At 45.1% G+C, this 26156-nt stretch overlaps 1 protein-coding gene across 1 annotated transcript in view; it reads left to right on the top strand.

The window, feature by feature from the left end:
- Nucleotides 1-26156, top strand: part of CREB3L2 (cAMP responsive element binding protein 3 like 2) — a 100297-nt gene that overhangs the window by 45160 nt on the left and 28981 nt on the right. Inside the window, exons 2-3 of the mRNA XM_081147807.1 lie at nt 10900-11116; nt 25217-25392. Coding sequence (XP_081003933.1) covers nt 10900-11116; nt 25217-25392 — 393 coding nt within the window. The remainder of the gene's footprint in view (nt 1-10899; nt 11117-25216; nt 25393-26156) is intronic.

Raw genomic sequence — 26156 nt, forward strand, 5'->3', positions numbered from 1 at the left:
GCAGAAATCAGCCAGGACTATCCAGCTGTTAGCTCAGCCATCCTCAGAGGAATTAGTTCTTTGCCAAAAGAGCCTCAGGAAAGGCCAGAGAGGTAGTTTCAGGGAACATTGACTCAGGCTTAAGATTTGTTTTCAGGCTATTTTATTCCCTTAGGCTGCCTACATAACAACTGGTCTCAGCATGTCAGAGCTGCAGGGGCCTTGGGAGACCAGCTGGTCTTAACTCTTTTATTTTATATTCTAAAGAAAGAGACTCAGACAGGTTCCATGACTTGCCCAAGGTCACAGAGCCGAGTGTGAAAGAAGCCTAAGTCCAAACCTTTCCCTTCCAAACAGAGCATTCTTTCTACAATAGCAGCTGCCCTTTTGACTTCATATATTATTTACTAATGAAGCCTTGCTGACTTTCTTTGCAAAATATTGCCCCACCCACACCAAGGCACCAATTGCATCATTATTACATTCAAACCTTATGTAATTTCTGAGACCATTGGCTTCATGGGTAACCCAGAAGAATCTTTTATGACCAGAAGGCAAATGCTTCCTATTTATGATGCAATGAGCAGTTACCACCACTGTCCCCTCATGAAAAAAAAAATGTAGAAGCGTTATTCTCAGTTGTATTTTGGGGGAGAAAAAGGCTCAAGTAAGCTGTTTGGTAACAACTTTTAACAGGTGGTGTTTGCACCTGTTTCTCAGAGGGACTGCAGAATATTTTCAGTTTGCGTATTTTCATAACAGCTCTGAGAGCACTGGGTTCTATTTATGGTGTTTTGTAGAAAGAATATTATGGCCTCCCCCCCCCCCACCGCCCCACTTTTCTTAGATATTCTCCAACTCTTCCAACTTCAAATGCAGAGGAAGGGCAGGGCTGTAGCTAGATGATAGAGAGGAACTATCCTGGTGACAAAAACGCCGAGAGGAATGCCTGTTGGAGCACCTGGAGTCTACTTCCGGAGCAAGACTTGAGAGCCTGAAAATGTCCATCAGTTGGGAAAGATTTGACTGGCTGCCGCTTAGTCAAGGTCAGGGATCCTTGAGCATGTCTAGGACATTCTCTCACAACCAAGCTGCTCAGATTTCCCCCCTTTCTGCTGTGCTCTCTCATGGACTCTCAGCTGCCCACTGGGTGATGATATCATTCTTCTTACCTTCTTACTTTGGGTTATCTGGACCTTTTTTTTTTTTTTTGGTCAGGTATGCCACCAAAGTGGAAAATTGATAATCCAGCTTGGCTCTCACCAGTTCTCATATAAAAGTTTGAGTGAGAGGTTTGCATAAAAATGATTATTGCTGGTCAAAATGAAAGGGCACTGAGAAGCATATGGATATGATGGTGGTGTTGATGATCTGTGGAGCACTTGCAGAGAATGGGAGATATGGGCTTGGTTTTTAAAAGAGGAAAAGGGAGATTTATCAGTTATGAATTGATGAACTGAACATTGAGCCAGTGGGAAACTGCAATCTAGCATGAGATCACTAAGAATAAAAGTTATTCAATAAGCCTCACAATTTTGTATAGTGTGACTAGGCTGATAGATTAGAGAAACGCTTAATAATTTGTCCCAGAGTCAGCTAGGCATGTAGTTAATAACAACAATAAAGCAGCTAACATTTACTGAGCTCTCCGTGAAAGGAACTGTTGTAATAGAGAAACATCAAATTTGGCTTCTTTTTTTGGGAGGGGGGCGGCGAACATCCATAACTGTGTCTTCTTCCTTTGAAAACAATTGAGCCTGCTTTCCAGTCCCTCTTGTTTCTAGTAATGGGACTGGAGTTAATGGCTCGGTTTGGAGCAGGCAGTGTGGGGTGAGAGAAAGCTAACTGGTGGCTTTTCCCTCTTCTCTCTCTCCAGATGTCCTGTCCTGACCAGGCTGTCGAGATCCTTGATTCTAGTTAGCATTTGTAGATAAGAGGGTTTATTAGCTCAGCTGGTTGGGTTTTGTAAGAGGAAGGAACACGCAGGAGGAGATAGCAGATGGGTGCCATGCTCCCGGTATTTGCCATTGCTAGCTGGCTAGCCGGGATGGAGGTCAGAGATACCTGTGCAGATAACTGTGAAGTAGCTTTCCTGTTCCTAGCCCACTAGTGGTTCTCAGGCCATCTTCACTTACTGTAGTACCATATTGTATCTGGATCAGACTATCTATGCACTCATTTTATCTTCACAACAGTTTCGAAAGGCAGATTGTATTTCTCCTAATTTCACATGGAGTAGAAGGTGTGAGTGAATTGCCCAAGGTTCCTGCCAATAGTGGCAGAGCCGACCCAGAACCTGTGTCTTCTGACTCACGAGTCCAGTGCGTAACACACTCCTTCGGGTGGTTCGGATCCTCTGGTATGTCTGGGCAGGCCAGTCTCTCAGAGGGGTGGGGCACCCATGTGAGATCTGAAGGAGCCAAAGTCTAGGAGGCTCTGAGCCAGAACTTTCAGGGCATACAGCTTTGCAACCTGTGGGATCCCCGTTGCTCTTATCTCGGGGTGAAAGGGTGCCTCCTGGCAGTGAGTCACTCCCTGCTAATTTAAACAACAAGCAGACACTGCCTGGCCCTTGTGAAGCCCTCTCCCTTTCCTTGGAGTGGACCTCTGAAGGTGAGATTATCTCAGTGATTCTGATGACATATCCGGCCCATAAATAAAGGAAGTGTTTTGAAGGATATGCCACTTTTTGTTTCTGAAAACTTTATGGCTCTTAATTTTTTTTTCTATTCCTGACATCTTGGGCATGGGGTCTTGACTAAGATAGGGTTGTCTCATTGCAGAAGGTATGTCCTCGTCAGAGAAGTCTGTGGAAGATCACCCATTTGCTGATCCTTATGTTTAGTCACCATGTCTCTTGTCACAGAATCTACAGTGTAAAGAGGTTAGCCCTCAGGTCTTTGATTTCATGAACTACCCTGGACCTTGGTTTTCTCAAATTAGAATGACCAGGTAGGCCCAGGTGATGTCCAACATTCCTTCAAGCTTTGTCAGTCTGTGATTGGGAGCCTGTTATCATCATCATAAGTTTTTCTGGACTGGCAAAATACCTGATTTTAGTTCCTTTAGGGGAGGACCCAAGAGGGTACAAACAATGACCGTCTTAGCTTATGCCTTCCTTGAACGGTATGAGGAAACGCCCTGATGTTTCCTGGGTGGTTTTGCCTTAATCTCACAACTGATTTGTTTGTATAAAACAAAACAAGAAAACATTTTTAACATCCAACGTTAAGCTAAGAAGAACTGCTATAGACCATTCAGGATCAGATTGCATTTGGAGAAAGTACATCATTACTTGTTTCAATAATAAAATGTTAATCACTTGAAAGAAATTAGTATTGGCTCACCTCCCTTGAAGCAGATATCATATGTAAACATTCATATTTACATAAATTAATTAGGGGTGGCCCTTTTCACATCAAATATACCCTACCGATGAATTTATAATAGAGGTTCCTTTAAATAAGCATCCCCCAATACCATAATAATTTGATTAACCTATTTCCCATACTTCTTTTACAAAGAGAGGTACATCCGATACCACAAACCAAAGTCTGTATGTTTCGGAGTAGAGCTCTTTTAAAAACAATTTCTGTTACAGCTTGTGAAATTTCAGTGAAGCAGATGTCATTTAAAAAAACAAAACCCCAAACCCTCCCAACCTCTTGTGTAATAGAGTTCTCAGCCTCAGCCCTAAATTTCTTTATTTAGAGAAATATATAATGCACCTAAATTTTGGTACTAGAAAAAAATTGGGTCCCCTTCAAATGTTACTGTAACAGGGTTTGACTTGTGCGCCAGTTTTTTTCTTGTGGTTTTGACAAAGCCCCTTTTGCGCCTCCTGGTGGGCACCTGGCCATTTGCTGTGTGTATGAGTGCAGGGCACATGCTCAGGTACATGCGGTGGAAGGAACATCCCCCCCAACCCCTGTCCTGGAAGGCAGGTCTCCTCCCTCCTGCCTCCTGCCTCCTAATACAGACAAACCGTTTTGCTGGAGGGAAACCTTGGTTTCTAAAGTGAATTTGAGGCCTGCCCTCTAAATTATTTCTTTGCATTTCTTTGAGGCTTTGGGGGCGGCCTTCTTGCCCCCACCATATCCCCTTCATCCATGGCTCCAGTCTCTGGAGCATTCTGTGCTCTGGGCAAGGCTCCTAGCTGTGATATTTCACTAAAAAGCCTTCTTCCCCTGCCTAAGAGTGAAGAATCAGCCAGAGGCCAGCAGCCAAGGCAGCTGTTTCCAGGCTGCAGGCGGGGAGAATGGGGTCTTTGTGGGCGCAGACAGTGGAGCCGGGCAGGCCTTGGGCCCGAAGCCTCGAAGGGAGCTGAGGGTGCCTCCTGGCTGTGCTTTCTGAACCCCTCAGGTCACCTCCTGGGCTCAGCCTGGTTCACTGCCTGGCAGGGTTGCAGGGGATGAAGCTTAAAAACCCAAGAAGCAGAAAGAGGGTGTTTCCTCTCCTTTTCCTAAGTTGGAACGCTTTTCCATTTCATATTGCTTGCAACGTTTTAGAAAATTATAGGGTATTAGAGCTGAATAGGTTGTTAGCAGTGACCTGTAACTATTTGTGTGTGATTACTATTCCCTCTGCTGGGAGCAGTTAACCAGGGATCCGTGGGCTCCTCCTCTCCTGACCGTGGGCAGGCTTTGGGGAGCGAGTGAGTCACCTGAATCCTGCCCTTGTTTGTATGGAGTGCCTGTGGGCACTTTTTGGGCAGGGACGCTTTAGAAAAGGTGAGAAACTACTGATCAGGTCCAAAGTATACACCATTTCTCCCCCTCCCCCCAGAGAGAGAGAGACAGACAGAGAGAGAGACAGAGAGAGAGAGAGAGAGACAGAGAGATACAGAGAGACAGAGAGTTTTACAGACAAGGAAACAGCCCAGAAGAGGTAGAGTAACAGCCCGTGAAGTGCAGGGCTGGATTCGATCTCCAGTCCTGGCTCTGGTCCAGCACTCTTCAGTTAGCTCCAGCACAAAAGATGCTTGATGGGCCACCTAGGGAGGGCAGAATGCTTTGAAGATGCTCTATGAGCACGTTGGTCCGCAGGGGAACAGGACATCCCTTTCAGATTACGTAGAGCACAGTGCCTTGCTTGGAGTAGCTGCTCACTACATGTGATGAATGAGTGAACCTCAAGAGCAGGGCAAGGAAGAGCTTAGTAACTTTATGCAACCAGCTGCTGGAGCTCAGGAATTATGAATCCTTCATTCTCTTACTACTATATTCCCCCTGCCTTACCCCCAGGACCTGTGTTCCGGGGGCAACTTTTAGCAGCAGGAGGTGGCCCAGGTCATAAACCACTCTTTCCTTGTGAGCTCCTTTGACAACGGAGTTAATGACCTGCAGGCACAAACGTAAATGCTTCAGAGCCATTGCAGATTTTTATGAAGTAAAGAATTTATGTGAGGTTAACAGTGTCTCCCGCTAATTCATCTGATTTATAGATTTGGATATACGGTTTAAGCATTTGATAGCACTTATTAGTAATTGTTGGGAGGCCGAGGCGCTAATTCGGATTTGTTTCCTGCGTGGCTGGGATTGTGTCGAATGAAATAGATGGAAATGCTATAGTTGGTGAGTGGCACCTGATCTGTGCTCTGGGCCAGGCTCAGGGGATGGGAAAAATGTTTACATTCGGGTTATAGTTTATAAGGCCTAATGGCAAAGGATTTTAGTTGGGTATGAAAGGGACATCAAAGAAAAGTAAAAACGTCAAATTAAGTAAAACTTATTTGAAGGGCTGGAGTTGGTCAGGGAAGTAAAAGATCAGTTCATATTGTGTCTGTGTAGAATGACTGTAAAAGAAATAGATTTGCTTTTCTTAGTTTCCTGATGTGTAGAGAGGGAAATGAAGGGATGTTCTAGGAAGGACACTGTGAGAAGCCAGTGAGCAAGTAGAAAGTGCCCACATTTTATTGTTTTCATTGTGATAGGGTTTTGTGTGTTTGAAGAGCTTTTTAAAAAAATTGTTATGCCAGCAAAGTGTTAGGTGCGTTACATACATTATTTAATTTAATCTGCACAGCAGGAAGCTGGTACTCTTGTTATCCTCACTTTACAGGCGGAGCCACCTGAAGTTTCGACCACTGAAGGCTCTTGCGCAGCTGGAGGTTTGCACAGCTGGAGCTAGGATTCAAGTTCAGGGCTGTTTGTCTCCAAAGCTATATTGCTACAGTGTCATAAGGAATTCCATTAGGGTTGGGATGAAAGTATCAGGTAGGGTTGGAATGAAAGCATCGTGTTAGAATAAAGGGAGACAAGACTTTGCAGGACGGTTGGGCCAGGTCGGAGGCTACTGAATGGTGGGTGTTTAATAATGGGGAGACGAGACCTTGACACTGATTGTTAAAGGAAGTTACCAAGCGTCTTCACTGAGGCGGGCGAGGAACATTTATGTCATGAGGCTGAGGCTTACCCGTCAGGAGGTTTCTTCCAACCCGGAGATTCCGTGATACTATGTTGAACCCATTGGCAGAACCAGGCACTAGAGGCAAGTAAATATATTCATCCGTGTTGCCAAGGTGCCACGTAGGCGATACTGGGAGCCTCTCCATCTGACACCCCCTAGCGAGTTTCTGCACTTCAAATGTGGAAGACTATGTGTTCGTAGTGGATGAGTGGATGGACTGTCAGTATGTCTGTGTGGGCTTGGGAACCGGCTAGACTTGGGATGGAATCTCAATTCTACCTTTTCCAGTTGTGCAACCCCAACCCCAGGCAATGTACCTACCTACTCTGAGCCCCGGTTTCCCCATCTGTCAATGGGGACATATCTACCTTATAGGAAGCACCCAGCTCATTTTCTGAAAGTCTTACATGTTCAAGCACTTAATCCATCAGATGAGTCCAGCGCCCGATCCTGTCAGCATCATCGCCAATGACCAGTATCCGCATCAAGTTTTATACCTGTTAGAGCATCTCCATGTGGTTGGATTGTGAAGCTCAAGTGCTTCTTTCTTCAAGAAACAATGTAGAAAAGTTGAGTCAATCTGAAATAAGTGGACCCTCGTTCAAGTTCTATCTCCTAATAGTAGGTGACTGAGATCTTGGACAATGGGATTCCTGTGAGCGCTGATGGGCGGGAAAGCTATGAAAGTACTTTGTAAACCCATAAAGCTTGACTAAACTGTTAGGCAGAATGGTCCAATGCTCTTGTGGCCATGTCCTTGAAAGAACTCAACTGATATTGCTGGACCCGCCCGGTCGGTGTGGCTTAGCGGCTTAGCATCCACCCATGAACCAAGAGGTCGCTGGTTCAATTCCTGGTCGGGGCACATGCCTGGGTGGTGGGCTTGACGCCCAGTAGGGGGCGTGCAGGACCAGCTGATCAATGTTTCTCATCAGTGTTTCTATCTTTCCTTTTCTCTTCCTCTCTCTCTAAAGTCAATAAAAACATATTTAAAAAAATAAAATTGCTTAACCCTTGGGTTGATGTGAGTAGTCCTTTGCTAACATTGGTGCAGGATCTAGAAAGACTTCCCCCTTTGAGCTCACTTTGCTCCTTTCTCTGGTTTTGGGGCTCCGAGACCGTATGTCCCTCTCTCACGGCCTGGCAAGGATGGGCCAGTTCTGGCCTGGTCCCTGCACCAGCAGTGGAATGTTGACTTGTCTGCTGAGCCCTGGAGCCCACAGCTGTCAAGGGGAGCCAGCAGGGGCTAGTTCCTGGGCTGAGTCACCTCATCTGGTTGGGACTAGTTGGGCATATCTGTCCCATCACCACTGTCTCCCTGGGAGCTACTCAGTGCTCCCCACGTCTCTAAGTTCCTAGGTGTTACAGGGTGGTTGGGCACAGTTGGTCTCTTTTTTTCAGGAGGTTCTTTTTGCAGAGGGGAGATTATCGTAATGCATTTGATAACACCTCTGAGTTCTTCAAGATTGATATCATTTAGAGCTAAATTGTTTGGTAACATGGTAATTATGACAAAATGCAAAGTAGGGGAATTCAGGGACCGTAGGCAGAGTTTGAAAAAGTTTATTATTGGTTATCTAGGGGATGTGCATGGAAACATTCATTAGTGCTGCACCAGAGAAAGAAAACAGTGTCAGCAGAGTAGGCCCACCTGGCATCTTCCATGGGAGAGCTCAGCCATCCAAGAGCCTTGCCTCAGGACAGAGTGGATTCCAGAGGGCTAGCAGGGCCGACACAGCTGGCCAGAGTTGACAGTGTAGCTCAGGGGACAGAACTGTGGCTTGGGGATGCAGGGACCGTGAGTTCAACTCTTGCTTTTGCATTTTACATTCTGTGCTATTTCTTTCCCTTTTCATTACCTTCATTTTGGTCTTGGAAGGAACTCTGTCAGACACTTGCAGACTGTCTACCAACAGGGAACCAGTAAACTTGTCTTTGGGGAGCTGCTTAGGGAATCAGACCCCGACTTCAGGTTATCCTGGAGTTAAGGAAACCTGGGTTCTAATCTTAGCCAGAAGCTGTTCTGCTCCCAGCTTCAGACCAGCAGCATCCCTGGGGCTGGTTAGAAAAGCAGAACCTCGGGCCCCTGGACTTGGGAGTCAGCATCTATGTCTGTAAACCCCCAGGCGATTCATAGCACATGATGCTGGAGGAGCACTGGTCTGCGCTGTGAGCTCAGGGGAGGCCTGGGCTTTTTCTGTTTTCTTCTTTGTTTTTTTGTTTCCCCAGTGTCTATTTAAAGTTTAGCACGTGGGAGCTGCAAAATCCATGCCTCTTCCTCTGACTTGGGCGCCTCTGATCTTCAAGGGAATCTGTAAACTTTTAGGGACTTGACCCCACGGTGGTGTGAGGAGAGGGGTGGTGAGTGGAGGTGGGGTCCACCTTCAGTGGTTGAAAAATTTAAGTGAGCATTAGAATCAGGTGGTGGTGGTGGGGCCTTCATATAGATGCCTTGACCAACTAAGTCAAAATCTCTGAAGGTGGGTCACAGGATTCGTACTTGAAAAAAATGTCCCTTCATATTTGAGAATGTTTATTACAGTATCATATATAATAATCTACCGCTCAAGAGGAAATGGACAGTACAGTGGGATACACAATTCAGAAGTTTAAATGAATGAGCTAGAGCTACACGTATAAACATGAATAAATCTAAAGCACTTTTTTTGGAGAGAGTAAGGCTGCAGAAAGATGTGTGAGGTATGGTACTACTTATTTAAAGTTTAAAAAATTCATATGTACGCAGTGGATACATACACATGTAGTAAAAGTGTGGATGGGAATGATAAATACCAAGTTCAGGGTAGTTGTTAACTTTGAGAGGATTGGGTGGGAGTTTTGACAGTCCCTTCATGTTTTATTTCTTAAAACAAAAAAAAAAGAGCTCTAGCCAGTTAGAGCGTCTGCCTGTGGACTGAAGGATCTCGGGTTCGATTCCAGTCAAGGGCATGGCCCTCGGTTGCAGGCTAGATCCCTGGCCTTCAAGGGCCTCCTGTGTGTGGTCTGCTCTCCTGCTTTATTACCGGAGAGGTTCTGTCCTACAGCTGCCCTGATCTTAGAGCTCTCACCTTGGAGCCACCTCCCGCCTTCCGCTCCCCAGGCTGCATTCATTTTCATAACTCCCTCACTGACACGTCAGCTCAGTGGTAGGACTTATGCGTGTGACCCCCGAGAGTTTTCATTGCCCACCCCGGGTGTCACCCTTTGCAATCAGTTCTCTTACTGCTGTGTCTGCTTTGGCAACTTCTTTTCTACACCAGAAATGCCCCTGAAGTTTAATCAGTAAGGATGACCCAGGTTAGTCTGTGCCTCAGGGCACGTTAAGAAAGAAGTGGCTCTAACAGCTACTGTCAAAACGGACTTTTAAATTGAATTAAATCATGATTATTTTTAATATACTCTAGAGTAGCAGTTCTAAACCAAGGATGATCTCCCCCCCCCCCCCCCCCCCAGGGACATTTGACACTGTCTGGAGATACTTTTTCACTTTCAAAACTAGGGAGGTGCTACTCACATTGAGCAGGTAGAGGCCTATTCAACATCCTGTAATGCATGGAACAGCCCCACCCCCATAATAAAGCAATCCAGTCCATTGTCAATGGTGCCCAGGTCATGGGCTCCTGCTCCACAGATCTCATGCCACGAGCATCCCCCTATGAGTGAGGGAGAGTGGATGGGGCTGCAGCTTCTTCAGCCTGAGACAGTGAAACAAGGGATGCACGAGTCCCTGTGAATATAGGTACAGATTATTCCTGTATCACCTTCATGGTGTGGTGGGGGCTAGGGAGTTGGTGGTGCTGGAGATGGAGGAATTAAGGAAATTAAGGAAAACCAGAGAGGATCAGAGTGCAGGTGGTGGGGAGCTGCCTCAGATGCCTTTGAACTTGTCGCTTTGCTATAAATAACAGGATAACCATTTAAAAATATCCCCAGTGCAGATCGTGGTAGGTAGTTACAGTGACGGCCCCGCCGTGAGTCATGCTAACCTCTCTGTCTACACTCCTTTGCAAGGTGACTTTGCCATTCCTCTTGTCAAGAGAGGAATCTATCTTCCCCACCCCCTGAATCAGGGCTGGCCTTGTCACTTGCCTTGACCAAAAGAATGTGGAAGGAGTGACTCCTGAGGCCATTCAGCTTTGTTTTGCTACCTCTTGGAATATTTCTATACCCTGTGAGCAATCCCAGCCTGAGAAAGCCTCTGAGCAAAAGGCCCAGGTGTCCCAGCCCAGCCCGGCCCCCCAGCCAGCCATCTAGCTCACTACAGTTCTATCGAGGAACCCAGAAGAAGTCAGCTCAGCCACCCAGCCGCCCCACCAAGTGCTGAGAAATAATAAACTGGATATTTTAAGCCACTAAAACTTTGGGGTAGTGGCTGCACAGCCATAGAGACCTGGACGTTGTATCTGAGCGGCTTCATTTAAAGCCCTGGGTGATATACTTGCTTGTGAACTTCTGTGTAGATATCAGATTGTGGTTAAGAGAAACTGAGTCCTCCCTCCTTTGTTCTTGCAGCACTTCTCGGAACTTCTGGATGAGTTTTCCCAGAACGTCTTGGGCCAGCTCCTGAATGACCCTTTCCTCTCAGAGAAGACTGTGTCGATGGAGGTGGAGCCGTCCCCAACGTCCCCGGCGCCTCTCATCCAGGCCGAGCACAGCTACTCTCTGTGTGAGGAGCCGCGGGCCCAGTCACCATTCACCCACGTCACCTCCAGCGACAGCTTCAATGACGGTAAAGGCAGAGCAGGGGCCTCGGCACCTCTGACTCCGTGAGGGTGTGGAGTGTGTGTTATAGTATTGTCAACACCCACGTCAGCCACAGACTTAACTCTGTACAGCCTTGTGCCTGGGTTCGGGGAAATGCAAAGAGGCACAGGGCAAATTTCTTTACCCCAGACTGTACTCCGGGAACTCACTATAACTGAGTGATGGTATTTGCTTTCTCTGACTCTGTGGATCGGGCAGCAAAACATCCTTTTGCAAACCAGGGTGTCCTGCCCAGTTGATAATTCTTGTAAGTCCATTGTTCCAAGAGCTCATGTCATTTTTTATAAGAAAGAATTTTCATAACTGCTTTTCTCCATAGAAGCTTCTTGGGCATCCTCTCAGTCCACTTCCAGCACGTTCTGTTGACACCCCATGTATACGGGATCTTGGTGATCATTCCTAGACTTTCTTGATGGTGACCCTTTCATGTCCATCATCAATGCCATTGCGTTGGTATTTGCTAAAGGTCTAGATTTCCTGGTCCTAGAGAAGACCACTACTCTATAGGCCTTTAATTGGTGTATGCCCTATCTTCCAAAGGTATCTCTCTAAGGTATATATGCCTTTTAAAGTTAATTTTCTATGTTTTGTTTTCTTGGAAGTACAACCAGCTGTTTCAGTACCTTGAGTAAGTTTTAGAAACTATTCTCTAACCCTCATTCAGCATGTCTTCTTCTCACTGGAGGATGGCGTGGCAAGGAATGGTCACTAACCCCACCTCCTCTGGCTTGACCTGGGTGTCCCCCTCCACGCCTCATACCACTGCGTATATGGCAGAATCTTTGGAAAGCGACTCCCTGCAGGACAAGTTCCCTCATGCTTCCCTTTGGTTAAAAGCAAATACTTGTATCTACTTCTTGAAATAGGGTGTTACCTTTGGGTTAAAATCCTTCCTCCTTTGGGCTTCTGAGATCTACTACCGGCCTCTAAAAGCACCGGCTGTGGGACCAGTAAAACAGCATTTCTTGGGACAGAGACTGCTGTAGGTTTTTCTCTTTTTCATCTCAGATATGGTCTTCCTTTGAGTAGAGGTGTACTGATCAGTAGTCCAGGAAATTTGACCTTATATCCTTAGGCGAGGGAATGCCCCAGATCTGTGAGTGGCTTCTTTCTTGGCTGGACCTGCTGGGGCCTTAACTACGTACTCAGATTGTTCCTGACAGGAGGTTAGGTGCATGATGACTTAATCTTTCTTGCCTGCAGTTGTTTACTTTCTGTACCTCAACCAGGGGAATGGGGCGAGGGGAAGGAAGTCCCTTAGGAAGGAAGGAGGAAATAGAACTAAAAGAATTCGAGTGGTGGCAAAGGTAAAACGAGATGGTGTGTTTAAGGCACTTAGGACAATGCCCACCACATAGCACTTTGATAAATCGGTTTTTCCTTTCTTGTCTCCTCCACTCTCCCTCCTTCTGTTGTGTAGAGCTGTTATGACTGTTGTTGTTTCTCCTTTTTCGGTCTCCTGCTTCTGTTTCTTCGGCTTCTCCCCCCCTTTCCTCCCTCCTCCCCGTCTCTTGCTCTCCGCCTTCCTCCTCCCTCAGTTCTTATTAAATCACCCTCAGGAGTGACCTCAGTCCAAACTCAGGAATGTGTTCTCCGTTGCAGCTGAATGCTCTTCATTTATATCACCACATGGAGGAGAATTATAGGCAGTTGGGTCTTCCTCTGGGTGTCAGCTTAGATAAATTCATGCGATCCCTGCCTTCGTTTTATTATCTTAAGAATGGACTTTAGCATTAGATGAAAGGTTGGACTAATGTCCTTTAGATTTGTTCCCATCCTGAGGTTCTGAGTGGGTGTGGTTTCCGTGTAATGTTCGTACCTGTCTTTGCCCATGGTTTTCCCCAATGCTCGTCTTTCTGCTTTGCCCATTATCTCTACAGTTTTCTTGATGCCTCTATTTCAAGCCCTACTTTCTTTGTGGATGTCATTTCCGGTACCTCTTGTATTAGTTATCTGCGCTGTGTAATAAATCTCCCCAAATTGATGGCTGAAAACAGTAATAATCATTTATTATTTCTCATGATTTCTGTGGATGAGGTACTCAGGAGTGGCTCAGTTAGGTAGTTCTGGATCAGGATCACCCATGAGCTTGAAATCAGATGTTGGCTGAGGCTACAGTCATCTGAAGACTTCTCCAGGGTTAGAAGGTCTACTTCTAAGGGGACTCACAGAGCTGGCAGTTTGATGCTGGTGAATTGGTTCTTCTCCATGTGGTCCTCTCCATGGGGCTTCTTGAGAGTCACTGCAGCATGCCAGCTGGCTTCCCAAAGAGTGAGGGATGCGCTGGTGGTGTAGTGGTGAGCACAGCTGCCTTGCAAGGAGTGAGGGATCCGAGAGACCAAGGCTGGAGCTGACATACCTTTTCTGACCTAGCTCTGGAAGTTTTCTGTCAGCTCCACAGGGCAGCCCTGATTCACTGTGACAGGAGACCACACAAGGATGTGAGTGCCTGAAAGACTGGATACCTAGGGGATGTCTCAGGAATTGACTAGCACACTTCTCCTTGGAGTGATGTCTGTCAAATGACTTCTTCCGTGTCTGAACTCCCTTATCATGTATCATCAGTTCCTTATAGTGTAGCCATTCAACCACCTAGGGGTTCTAGTCTTGTTAAGGGTGAAGGTATGGAAGTCTGAAGGTGGTCCTACCCTTTGGTGATGGCATCAGGGGAGACACCAGCTCTGCTCTTGCATGCATTGCTTGCCCCCTTACTGTGCAGACACACTGGGCTGCGAGTATTTGATCAGGTGGTGTTTCTTGTCTTCTTCTTCTTATTATTATTTTTAAATATGTCTTTATTGATTTCAGAGAGAGGAAAGGAGACGGAGAGAGAGAGATAGAAACATCACTGATGAGAGAGTCATTGATCGACTGCCCCCTGCACACCCCCAACTAGGGATCGAGCCCGCAACCTGGGCATGTGCCCCGACCAGGAATTGGACCCCAATCGCCTGGATCCTAGGTGGACACTCAACCGCTGAGCCACGCCCGGCTGGGCTAGCAGTTATCTTAAATAAGATCAGTGCCAAGTAGAAGTAGTTGTTTTATAAATGCTTTATGATTCATTTTAAAAATTCATTCCAAAGCTATTTAATGAGTATCTATCTTGTGGTTAATCTGCCAGGGACTTTTCTAAGCATTAGTGGGTAAAGGAGGAAATACAATTTATAAAGCTCTCTGCTTCATAGAATTTACATTCTAGGATAGGAGGTGGGAAGAGAAAATAAAAATTCAAAAGTAAACTAGGCAGTACATTAAATGACAATCAGTGATATACAGAAAACTAATTTAGAAAAAGGGATAGGGAGTTGCTGGGGGTGTGTGTGTGTGTATGTATGTGTCTTAGTCCATTCAAGCTGCTATAACAAAATACCAATATAAACAATATAAACTTATTTCTCACTGTTCTGAAGGCTGGAAGTCTGAGATCAGGGTGTCAGGATGGTCAGGTGAGGGCCCTCTCCTTGTTGCAGACTTCAGATTCTATCCTCACATGGTGGAAGGAGCTAGGGGGCTCTGGGGGTCTCTTTCGTAAGGCACTAATCCCATTTATGACTCTCATGATCCCCGTTTATACCCTCATGGCCTAAGCATCTCCCAAAGGCTCCACTTCCTAATACTATCGCCTTGGTGGTTAGGATTTCAACATATGAATTTTGCAGGGACACATATGTTCAAACCATAGCAAGGGTGTGTTGAAATTTTAAATAGGATAGACAGACAAGATAGCATTTGAGCAAAGATCAGCAGGAGATGCAGGAAAGAACTAAATGTTTCTCTCAAGAAAAGGCTTTCAGGCAGAGGAAACAGCAACTGCAAAGGCCCTGTGGCAGGAGTGTGATAACATAGCGATATTATATTGTATTCAGATATTTAACATCTGTTCCGCAGCCTTGCCATTCTAGATCATACAGATTAGAAATGGCCTAACAATCTAGCAAACTAACTTTCCCCTTCAATTCTGCATGTTTGTTGAACACCTACTGTGTGTCAAGCACCAAGCTGGTTACTTGTTGGATGCAATAGTAAAACTTAGATTTTCCCTGTATGTAATTCAGAGCCTGGTGAAGATGCCATGTACCCAAATACTTTATCAGACAGATGAGACTAATGTCCCAAGAGGAAATAAAGCTGTACACGTTGAGAAGAGAGAGAGCACGCCCATTGAAGGCCACAGGAAAAGTTGTATAAATGAGGCAGAATTTATTTGGGCCTTGAAGCACTGAGTAGAGTTAAACCAGTGGCGATGGTAAAAGATCCCTGGTGAAATGAATGACATTAGCAGATTTCTGAAAGTTCAGGGTCCCTTCTCTTCCATGATGACACTATTATTATTATTAATTTTGTGTCTGTATTATCAGCTTTAAAGTAGGGAAGGGTTTGGAGAGTACAACTTTTAAAAACATTTATTTTCCAGTGACAGTTGATATACAATATTATATTCGCTTCAGGTGTACTCTCTCTTTGTTTTTGAAGTCTAAGCTCTATAAATGCAACGTAATGGAACTCATGGGTGCCGCCTATCAATAGCCTAGTTCGGGGAGAAATAATCAGTCCATCTTTTCCCGGAAGCCTCTCCTCATTAGGCCAAAGCACATGTCCTTCAGTTCCCACAATTGGCACCTTGTACTATTTATAGATCTGGTGTTGCATTAGGCTGTGCTAGTAATTTGCTGAGAACAGGTACAGCGTGTCAGATATATTTTGTAGAGTCTCTGACCCGCAGTTCATCTTGGTTATTTACCAGTCTTTCTCAGTGAAACCTACCTTCCTATGCCAGCAAAAGCACTTTCATGAGTAGGGGACAGTGGACGTGGAAAGGAACCATTTGCGTGTGTGAAATTACAGTTAGGCAGTGGGCGTGATAGGTGGGGAACGTGCTCAGAAAAGCTTTGTCCAGGTCTTAGCTTCAGGGGTTTTTCTGAGTTTTGTGGATGGCCACATTTGGGGGAACAGAATTCCTTTATTTGTTTGAAACATCCTGCGTCTCCTTTCAGGGAGGGTCAGTCCACAGGGGCCTGTTGGAGGGGGACGGTTCTTTTGGCAGCATTTAAAAACCGCTGTTCCCACTAACGTTCATGTTCTTTATCTCCTGCGCTGGGAAAACAGCTTAAGCAAAGCTAGGAGCCCTTGTTTCTAGTGATGGGTAGTGGGTGAGCATTTTGTTATACCTGGGAAAGCCAGTGAATCAGGCCATCTTGTCCAGTTTCACTTCGATTAAGTGCAATTCTCCTATAATTGCTTCTGGGCCTGAAAGAAAGTGATAAGAGAAACACTTTGAGTAGAGACTCTCTCCAAGCTTGTTAGGATTTTCTCTTTTTCTCCCTCTTCCTCCCCTTTCCCCATCTCTTTCTCTCTCCCAACCTAACCCTTCTTTCTTTCTTTCCCTTCTTCCTTCCCTGTTCTTTCTTTGCTGACTCTTCCATCTTCTTCTCCCTCCCTCCTTGAACCCCAGGCCAATTCTATGGGGCAACTATAGATGTTCGTGTCCTGCCATCGCGTCATGGACCTCAGATGGACTGCAGACCCTTCAAGTTGCGTACAGAATTTGGGGGCTATCAACATTCGTCAGTTTTTCTGCTGACAGCATATTATAACTTTTTTTTTTAGATCCTCAAAAGAGTCTGTCAGAAAAAAAAAAAAAAGGTTGGGAAACACTGGTCTAAGATTACATAGGAGTCATCTGTCTTCAGGGCTAAATTCGTAGACTTTTTGAAACACTTGAGCTAAAGAACTTCATGTGGTTCAGCGACCACAGGAGCCAGGCCTAGGAATGTGGGCTCGGCCTTCGAAACTCCCAGAAAGACCTCCTACATCCAGCCCGATCCTTTCTTCCCATGATTAAGGCTGCTAACCAGAGGCTAGGCAGGGTTTTCTGTTTGGAAAAATAAAGGAGGCTATAAAGAGATAAGCAGAAACATCCAAGTGGAATGTAAAATGTCCGCGTCTATTTTTATGCCCTGACTGAGGAATGAAAGCTTGTCTTCGAATGACCAAATCTCGCGTCTCACCACATGGGGGGCATCTTCACGAGTTACCATCTTACTCATGTTCCTCTGTAATTAAATTGGAGGGCTAGGTATTCATTTGCTTTGTTCCTTAATTGCAGTCTTTTTTCTAAGGGAAAAAACTTAGTAGTGCTGTGGACTGCGGCTGTTTGGAGAGAACTAGACACGGTCCCTGTCCTTCCAGATGGCGCAAGAACAAAGTTAGAAAATAAATAAAATACCAACAGACTCAGCATAGTGTATACTAATACAGAAGTGGTCTAGTACAGTATCTGTACCACGCACAAGCCAAGGCAACTTTATTTTGGGTGGGATGAGGGGCTGTCACTGTGGCTGTTTCAGGTCTAGAGAGGTGGGACCAGAGACATAAATAATAATTATCTTCTTTCCGATTAAGCTAGTTGGATTTCTAGAGCTAGCAGGGGCTATGGGTGGCTGTAGGCTGGCTTAGTAGAGATAAAGTAGATTTATGGAGCTGTTTTCCCAGGTGGGAATGAGAAGAGTAGTCTGTGAGCCACAGCTGAGCAGGCGCTGCTGGTATGTTGGAGCTCAGGGGAGATGGGGCCGTCTGCTGGGAGGCAGTGACTCAACGTCGGTTGGGCAACAGGGCCTTAGGAAAGTGGAATGGAGGTTTTTGGAGACTAGGAAAGAAAAGACTGTCTCCTGGCTGATGGTGCCAGAGCAGGGAAGGTGTGCACGGCCGAAGTAATGCCGGGGGACATAGAAAGGCGTATAACATGCCTGGCAAAGGAAACAACGGGCTTTGAAATGTTTAGATGAAACCCAGGGCAGAATTCCACACGATCGAGTATGCTGAGTACAGGGTGGAGATGAGTCATGATGACACGGGTTTCCAGTTTGCAGTGTTGGAGACACTTGGTGTTGCAATGTCCCAAGGAAGTGGGACCCGAGGGACAGTCAGAGGAGTGATGAATTGGTGTATTTTCATCGAGTTTAGTTTGAGCCACTGACCAGAGCATCGGCCTGAGTCATCTTAGTTAGAGGGGGTGGATTCAGGGGTGGAAAGAAAGGTGTGCCCGTCATCTACCCCCAGAGGGCACCTGGGTCCCCGGGCATGGGTGGGCTGAAGAAAGAGCCTGATGTTGGGCTGGGCATGCAGAGGAATGGTCGTCCTCTCTGAGTCTGAAGCCTGGGCTATCCATCACCAAAATCACCTTTTTTGGCAGTACTTTTTATTTTACTTATTTATTTATTTTTAAAATATGTTTTTATTGATTTCAGAGAGATGAACGGAGGGGGAGAGAGAGATAGAAACATCAATGATGAGAGTGAGTCATCAATCGGCTGCCCCTACTGGGCATGTGGCCGACCAGGAATCAAATCGTGACCTCCTGGTTCATGGGTCGACGCTCAACCACTGAGCCACGTCAGCCAGGCAGCATTACCTTTCATTTTCTTTTTCTAACAGGTAAAAAGGAATGATGCTTCTCTGTTTTTTGTGTTTTTTTAAGGTGCAATAATGACTTTTTTGTCTGCCTAGCCATTGCAGTGCTGTAATAGTATAAGAAGGCAATGTTTACACCTATCTAGCAATTAAAATACATGGGAAATTCATGAGTGAGAATCATATGTTCCGTGAAGAAAACAATTATTTATTTGCTAAAAACGAATCTCTTGAAATCAGTCCTTTGTCCCACAGATATCTAATTCATACTCTAACCACTGCGTGCTGCAGGAGGGCCTGAGGTGCTGAAAGCAGAGCACCGGTGGAATATCACGGTTTATCTCTGGAGTCAGATTGCCTGGGTTTGAATCTGGGCTCTGTCTCCTACGAATGGTGGGATCTTGGGCAAGTTGCTCAACTCTGTGCCTCACTTTTCTGACCTTTAAAATGGGAATAATACTTACCTCATACTGTTGTTGTAGGGATTCAATGAGTTAATATGTATTAAGTAAACATTTAGGAGAGTGCGTGGCAATTAGCAAGCCCTAAATAAGTATTAGATATTATTATTATTATTGTTGTTGCCTTTATGTAAATTCTTACATAATTAAATACATAATTTACTAACTGGCATAGAAAAGAAGCATAGGCAGACCCAATACGGCACCTTTTGAAGTCGCTAGTTATGGGCTCAAGATAACATTAATTGAAGAATAACCTCTCTTGGCTAGAGCTCTGTTTAATCAATGAAATCTTGAAAAGCAATGTACTGGAGTGGCCACAAGCATAGCTGTGCATGTGGTTTGTCTGCCATGCACCAGCTGTGTAACTTCGGGTGAGTTATTTAATGTCTCAGTTTCCTTGTCTCTAAAGTGGGGGTAATATATGTAAAGCATTTAGAACGATATTTAGCACATAGTAAATACTCATAGTTAAGGACTTACTATGTTTACTATTGTCAACACCCTGTCCTGCCACTCATGACTGAAGGTTATTTCAGAGTTAAGTCACCCAGGAAGGGGACCACAGGCAGACAGGCTCTATCTGCCATTCGAACTTGTAGCAGCTGTAGTTTCGTAGGATTCTGGCACATCCAATGGAATTCGCCCTTGCCCAGCCTCTAGAACCCAGCCTTACCGTTTTTCTTGAAGAGATTTTTATGTCAAAAACTGGTCAAGATTTGCTCACTCCTTTGAAAATTTTCAAAGGGCAAAACAGTTATCAAATGCTGAGGGATTTAGATGGGGCATACTTATTTCATTGACAAAAATTTTCTTTTCACTTAAGACATGTTATAGAAATAGCAAATGGATATATACGTAAGTATATCATATAAGTGGTATTTGTCCCACGTGATTTCTCTTTTTAAGAATATACACACACTATATGTGTACACATATGTATATATGTGCATTTGCATATATACACACACACACATGTATACACATACATATATACATATATAGGGTTTTTGCAAAAATGTATACACGCACTATGTATAATCATAAGGGCTGTGTTTATTAAAATGCATTTCATTTTCAAAATTGAGCTATCAGCTGTTAAAAGTATGTATACATTTTTTGGGACACCCTGTATAGTATAACATTTATAAAGATACCATGTGCTCCTAATTTAGAGTTTAGTCTTTTCTTCCCCCCTCCCCAGGAATCAGCATCTATTCAATGCAGTTATTTATGCAGGACATATGGAAATGGTTGAGGACCTGCATTTTGGTGTTGCCTCCACGTTGGCTTACATTTCATGTCTTCTTCAGCTCCTCCGTTCACTCTCCTGTCTTAATACTCTTGGCGTCCAGCTCCATTGCTCACAGCTGCTCCATTTTGTCTTTGGATGTGAAGGACTTGCTCATCCCCACGAGACAGTGGCTTGTTTTTATTTTCTTGCTGATAGCTGAGTGGTGATGCTGAGGAAATGTGGCAGTTGGGCCTGACCTTTGACAGGAAGCTGTTTAAATGAAATCAGATGACATTGGCAGGGGTTCATCCCACTCCCCGCAGTGGGCACTGCTGACCTTATTGGGTGATGTTTTCCTTCTGCAATGAATCTTAAAAGGTGTATGAACACAATTTAGGGGAAAACGTTTTTTTAACTCAATATCGGAGCTTCAAGCTTTAGAAATTAGAGGGTGTAGTGTATGTGCTCACACTTGTTCTTGTAGTTTAGCCAGTAACCCAAACATCTAAGGATAATCCCAGTTCTAAGCTATGGTGGCCCTGTTGATCTTTTTTGCCAATAAAACAAAAATTCAAAAATAAGGTCAGGTGGAAAATTATAATACATGCTCTACTCGTTTCCTTTTACTCTATCCTTTGTTAACCTCCTACCTCATAGGTTACATTTGTCATGTTGTTTTCTCTGATTTGATATTTATTTCCAACGAGGGACAGAGACCAGCCAACACCCAGAAGTTCAGAATGAAAGTTCTTTTTTCTAATTCCAGCTGCCACTGGGATTTCTCACCAGGCTTCTTACTGGCTGATTTTCTTCTCATTTATTCAGTAATGTAACTGGGACGCCTAATGAGTCAGTCTAAAAAATATGTGTTGATATGGTTCACAGTGGATGGTTTAGAGAAATTATTAGGGAAATGAAGTGTAATTCTTTTGTTGCAATAGGTTCTGATGTAATGATTTAATTTCTTGGGTATATATTCGACTATATTGTATCAGCCAGCTATGTTACCGCATAACAAAATAATGCAAAATTCGTTAGCTTTAACAACAGTCATTTATTATCATAGCTCACATGTCTGTGTCTTGGCTGGAGGCTGGCTGATTTGGGGGGCTGAGCGACTTTGCCATTTGAGTTAGATGCACCCACACCTAAGCCAGCTGAGAGCTGGCTGAGTTTAGCCAGGCTCATTTGCGGGTAACTCTGTTCTATGTGTCTGTCATCCTTCCCCTGGGATCAGGAGGTTGTTCTGACACATCCTTCTCATGTGATGGCAAAAGTACAAGTGTGTAACTCCAGTTGTGCAAATGCCTTTTGAGACTCCACTTGTGTTAGGAAGCTAACCTCCATTGACCACCATAAGTCATGTGGCCAGTCCCAGGGTGGGGATTAGTCCACAGCAGGAGGATACTACAAAATATGGGGCAGGAGATGTGGAGAGCTGGAGGAGTGAACAGCTGGAGCCAGTAATGTAATTTATTACATATATAGTGAGGCACTCATTGACTCTTGTTGAGGCAAAGGATGCTGAATGGACCCCTTGAGCCACTGGGGCTTCTATCTAATAATTACCATCCGAAGGTATAAAATAGGACAGGAAGAAGCTGGCCATGCCCACGTGTGAACATCCAGGGACAATATATTCCCAGTATAGGCCATTTAGAAATAGCGTAAAATTTAAAAACAAAAATGCCACGTGTTCTGAATTTTTCTCCAGAGATATGCTTTCGGCATATTTCCTTTGGTCTTTTTTTCTATCGCTTTCTTCATTAACAGTATGTAAATTAATATCCAGGTCTTTTCTTAATATTTTATCATAAATCTTTGCCTTGTTGTTAATGTAATATTGTATTACTGGATATGTGAATAGTCCATTGTGTGGGTGCACCATAGTTCGTTAACCTTGCCCTTGCTCTTTAATGTTTTGTTTGTTTTCAGTGCTGTGTGATTATAAATAATGCTGTCCTGAGCAGACGTGTGCACAAATCTTTGTCTGCGTGTTTAGTTGCTTCCTTAATGGAAAGAACACTGGCTGGGAGTACAGAGATCTGGGTCCTGCCATGAATTTGCACTGTGCTTACCTGTCTGTTTCCTGATCTGTAAAATGATGTATTTGAGCTTGATGGCCATAAACCTCTAACTCAGAAAGTATCTTTCGCCCGGATGGTGTTGCTCAGTGGTTGAACCCCAACCCATTACCCAGGAGGTCAGGGTTCGATTCCCGCTCAGGGCACACGGCCGGGTTGTGGGCTCGATCCTGAGCAACACAGGAAGCAGCCGATCAATCACTATCATCATTGATGTTTCTCTCTCTCTCCCCCTCTCCCTTCCTCTCTCTGAAATCAGTAAGAACATATATTTTTAAGAAAGTATCTTTCAGGACAGCAGACTGAGCTGCTGTGCTGGAGGGTGGAAGTATCGCGGCAATACCAGCTGTTTGTCCTCGAAAAGGCCCGGGGAAGGAGAAGCATCTTCCTCGGGCCCCGCGCTTGAAGAGCTCAGTTATATTTGAGAGAGGAAGTTTGGTTTCATAGTTCACGTGTCGTGGTTTGTCCTTCTGTCTCCATCCCTGATAGAGCAATGACTTTATATATATAAATTTCTTTTAAAATAAGGGTACAGGGCACTGAACATTAAGACCGTGAACTACCTTGACCTGCTTTGTGAATGTGCGCGCTTTGAGAACGCCTCAGTGAGACTGGGAGAGCCAATTCCATTACTTATCTTCATTCTGTCATAACTTCGTATTTGCTTTTTGTGTTTATTTTTGCTTTTTCCTTTGTTTGCCTCGTGACTTAAGTTTCATCCCAGTTTTCATAACTTCACGGCCGGGAGACCTGGCTCGCCTCAATTTCCTGGTAACTGCGTGTGGCCTTTTTCTAAGGAATATCTCCTGACTGTTAATTGGACTGTGCACGGAGGCTTTGTGTTTCATCATACGATCTCTTTCAGAAATAAATATTGCTCAGTGTGATTGTGGCATGGAGCAAGTGTGAGCTCTGCTCTCTGTGTCCCCACATCCGCCTTCGGTGTTTCTTTCTTGCAGGTGACAGTGGTCCCGTTCCTAAGCTCCTTTGGGGAGAGGCGTTAGAGTCTCCTTTGGGCTCCCCGTGTGGCTGCTTCTCTGAGCTGAGCTGGGCGCCCATCTGGCCAGCAGAATTCTGTGTCGAGTACAGTGTGGTCTCCCTCCTCCCGCTGCCATCAAAGGCCCTTTGTTCCCTCCCCTACCCCTCCTCCGGAGGGAAGTGGCTCTCACCCCGCTCACCCCAAGAAAGATGGAAATTCCCCCGTCACTCCGCCGCACTCAGCAGCACTGTAGAACTAGCCCTAAAAGCAAAACATCCTCTCGCGCATCTCCATTTAACTCTGGGAACTAAATTGGGGCTGGGATATTGAAATCAATAATAAATTGGATTTAGGGGGCAGACCATTTTCCTTTGTGAATGTGAAAGTCACTCTTCCCTCTGTTGGAAGGAAGTTGCTCATGACATACCATTTAATAATTGCAAACCTCAGCCCAGCAGCTATGGCTCAGCTGTTGAGCATCGACCCATGAACCTGGAGGTCATGGTTCAATTCCCGGTCAGGGCACATGCCTGGGTTGTGGGCTCGATCCCCAGCCGGGGGCGTGCAGAAGGCAGCTAATCAATGACTCTCATCATTGATGTTTCTCTCCCTCTCCCTTCCTTTCTCTGAAATCAATAATATATATGTATTTTTTAAAGAATAATGGCAAACTTTAGTTTTTTGCTTCAGTGCCCGCTCTTCCCCACCCCTGACAGTAGAGGGTGACTTTCAGGTACTTTTTTATGAGAAGACTTAAGTCCAGTACTTGAGTGTAAAATCATTTCATAATGTGAACCACTGCTCCCCTGAGCAGTCGTGCCTCACCAAGCATGTGGTGTGAGTGTATAAATGTCTTCACAGAGCCAGGGAGCATACCTTTGCTTTATTTTCTCTTCATTTTAGTAAAACGGGTTGGGTAAGGAATGCTGATTTTGGAGAATCCCCGGCTTGTTCTTTCCTGTTCTGCGCCCATTTGCAATCTCTTTGCCTTTTCCTTTCCTGCTCTCCTCCCTGCTCTTCCAGGGCTGCACTGAGGTACTAGGTCTGGAACCCCTGGGCTGGGCGGGGGTCGTCGAGGAATGTGTGTTAAGTGGTAGAGGTGCTTCCACCTGCTCTGTTGTGTTGCTTCGTTGCCGCCCCCGGGCCTTGTCACGATCACAAAAGCCAGTGGGAAACCCAGACCCAGACTCCCCAAGGTCGAGCCCTTTTCTCGGGATGAATATGTAGCCCGTTTCATCAAGGGGCAGGTGGTAGCGATAAACTCTGGTTTCCCAGAGGCCTAGGTAAAGTTCTGACCGTCTAAGTCTGGTTTAAAGCGTAAGTGGGGTTGTAGGGAAACAAAAGAAGACAAAAGACAGAGAGTGAACAGAAAGAAAGAAAGCAGAGACTGTCCATTGGGAGAAGGGTGGAGATGCCTCCTAACCATTGTCTGTGGTCCTCTCTCCTGAGACCCTGGCGGCCAACCGTTCGCTTTTCTTTCTTTCTTATTTTTAAATGTGCTTATTTATTTACTTTGAAATAGATAACACATTAACTTGGTTTGAAAACCAGAAAGTATTGCACATGACACATTGAAATTCTCCATCTTATCCCGTCTCCCATTCACCCAGTTTCCTTCCTGCGTGTACGGGAAGCCAAGTTTCTTTTCTATGGATCCTTCTAGAGTCCTTTAGGCTTAGTTACACTCAAGTGAATGCGAGTATGGCCTCTTACTTTGCCATTTATTCCTTTATCCATTTAGCTTCTCTCTCACACCCTCCTTTTATTCTACTCTTAATAATTCTTTGTTGGAGCTGTTAGTTTATTTTTTTCCGAGAAAGATCAGTGGTCCTTTGTTTGACTTATGCCCGATGCCCTGAGCCAGGTCACAGGTGTGCTTGTCTTTTTCCCACAGATGAAGTGGAGAGTGAGAAATGGTACCTGTCTGCGGACTTTCCTTCAACCACCATCAAGACCGAGCCGATTACGGAGGAGTCACCCCCGGGACTCGTCCCCTCTGTCACTCTGACCATCACAGCCATCTCCACCCCGTTTGAAAAGGAGGAACCTCCTCTGGAAATGGATACTGGGGTACACACTCAATTGTCTTCCATATAAACAGAGGGGATCCAAAGACTCTCATTCTCTAATGAGGCATTTACTCTGGTGCTAGTGGCTGTATATGTCTAAGGAATATAACTGTGTGTGTGTGTATGTATCAAGGGTATGTTGATTTGGTGTCAGCCCTGACTGTATAATTTCCTCTAAGGGCATTGTCCAGAAAAATTGGTAGCAAGTATGATTTTAGTTTTTCTTTGATAGCTATTATAAAATTGAAAAAAAACAACAGATGGATATCCATGGTATTAAAAAACAAAAAAACAAAAAACCCCACAGGAAATTCCCCTTGGGTGTGATTTTTAAGCCAGCGGGAAGGGCCTGGTTAAGGTGATCGTGCAACCCGTGGCTTACAGACCCGCGGCTATGGGGGATGCTAGAGCCTGTGTAATTTACTTGCCTGCTGCAAGGCTGAGTTGCAGTGATCCGCTTCCAGGATCTCCCACCTACCAATTCATATTGTGTTGCCCATGGAAAGCGTAAGAAATTGGGAATTTCTTCTTGCTCGGTTCCACGCCGACAGCAAGTAGAATTTCATCTTCTCTCTGGGTATTTCCATTGTCTGCCGATGGGCCAGAATCATACTTGTGCTTCTTCCTACCAATGTTGGAGCCAGTCCTAAGTTTTCTGAACTTAAAGTCTCAGGTGACAAACAATGACTCCACCGACATTCTTTAAGTCAGATCTGCTCCGAGCGAAGTGTGGTCATCTACCTGTTCAGGACAAGGTGGCACAGA

The sequence above is a fragment of the Miniopterus schreibersii genome (assembly GCF_964146895.1).
Source record: "Miniopterus schreibersii genome assembly, chromosome: 9".
In the NCBI taxonomy this organism is placed as follows: domain Eukaryota; kingdom Metazoa; phylum Chordata; class Mammalia; order Chiroptera; family Miniopteridae; genus Miniopterus; species Miniopterus schreibersii.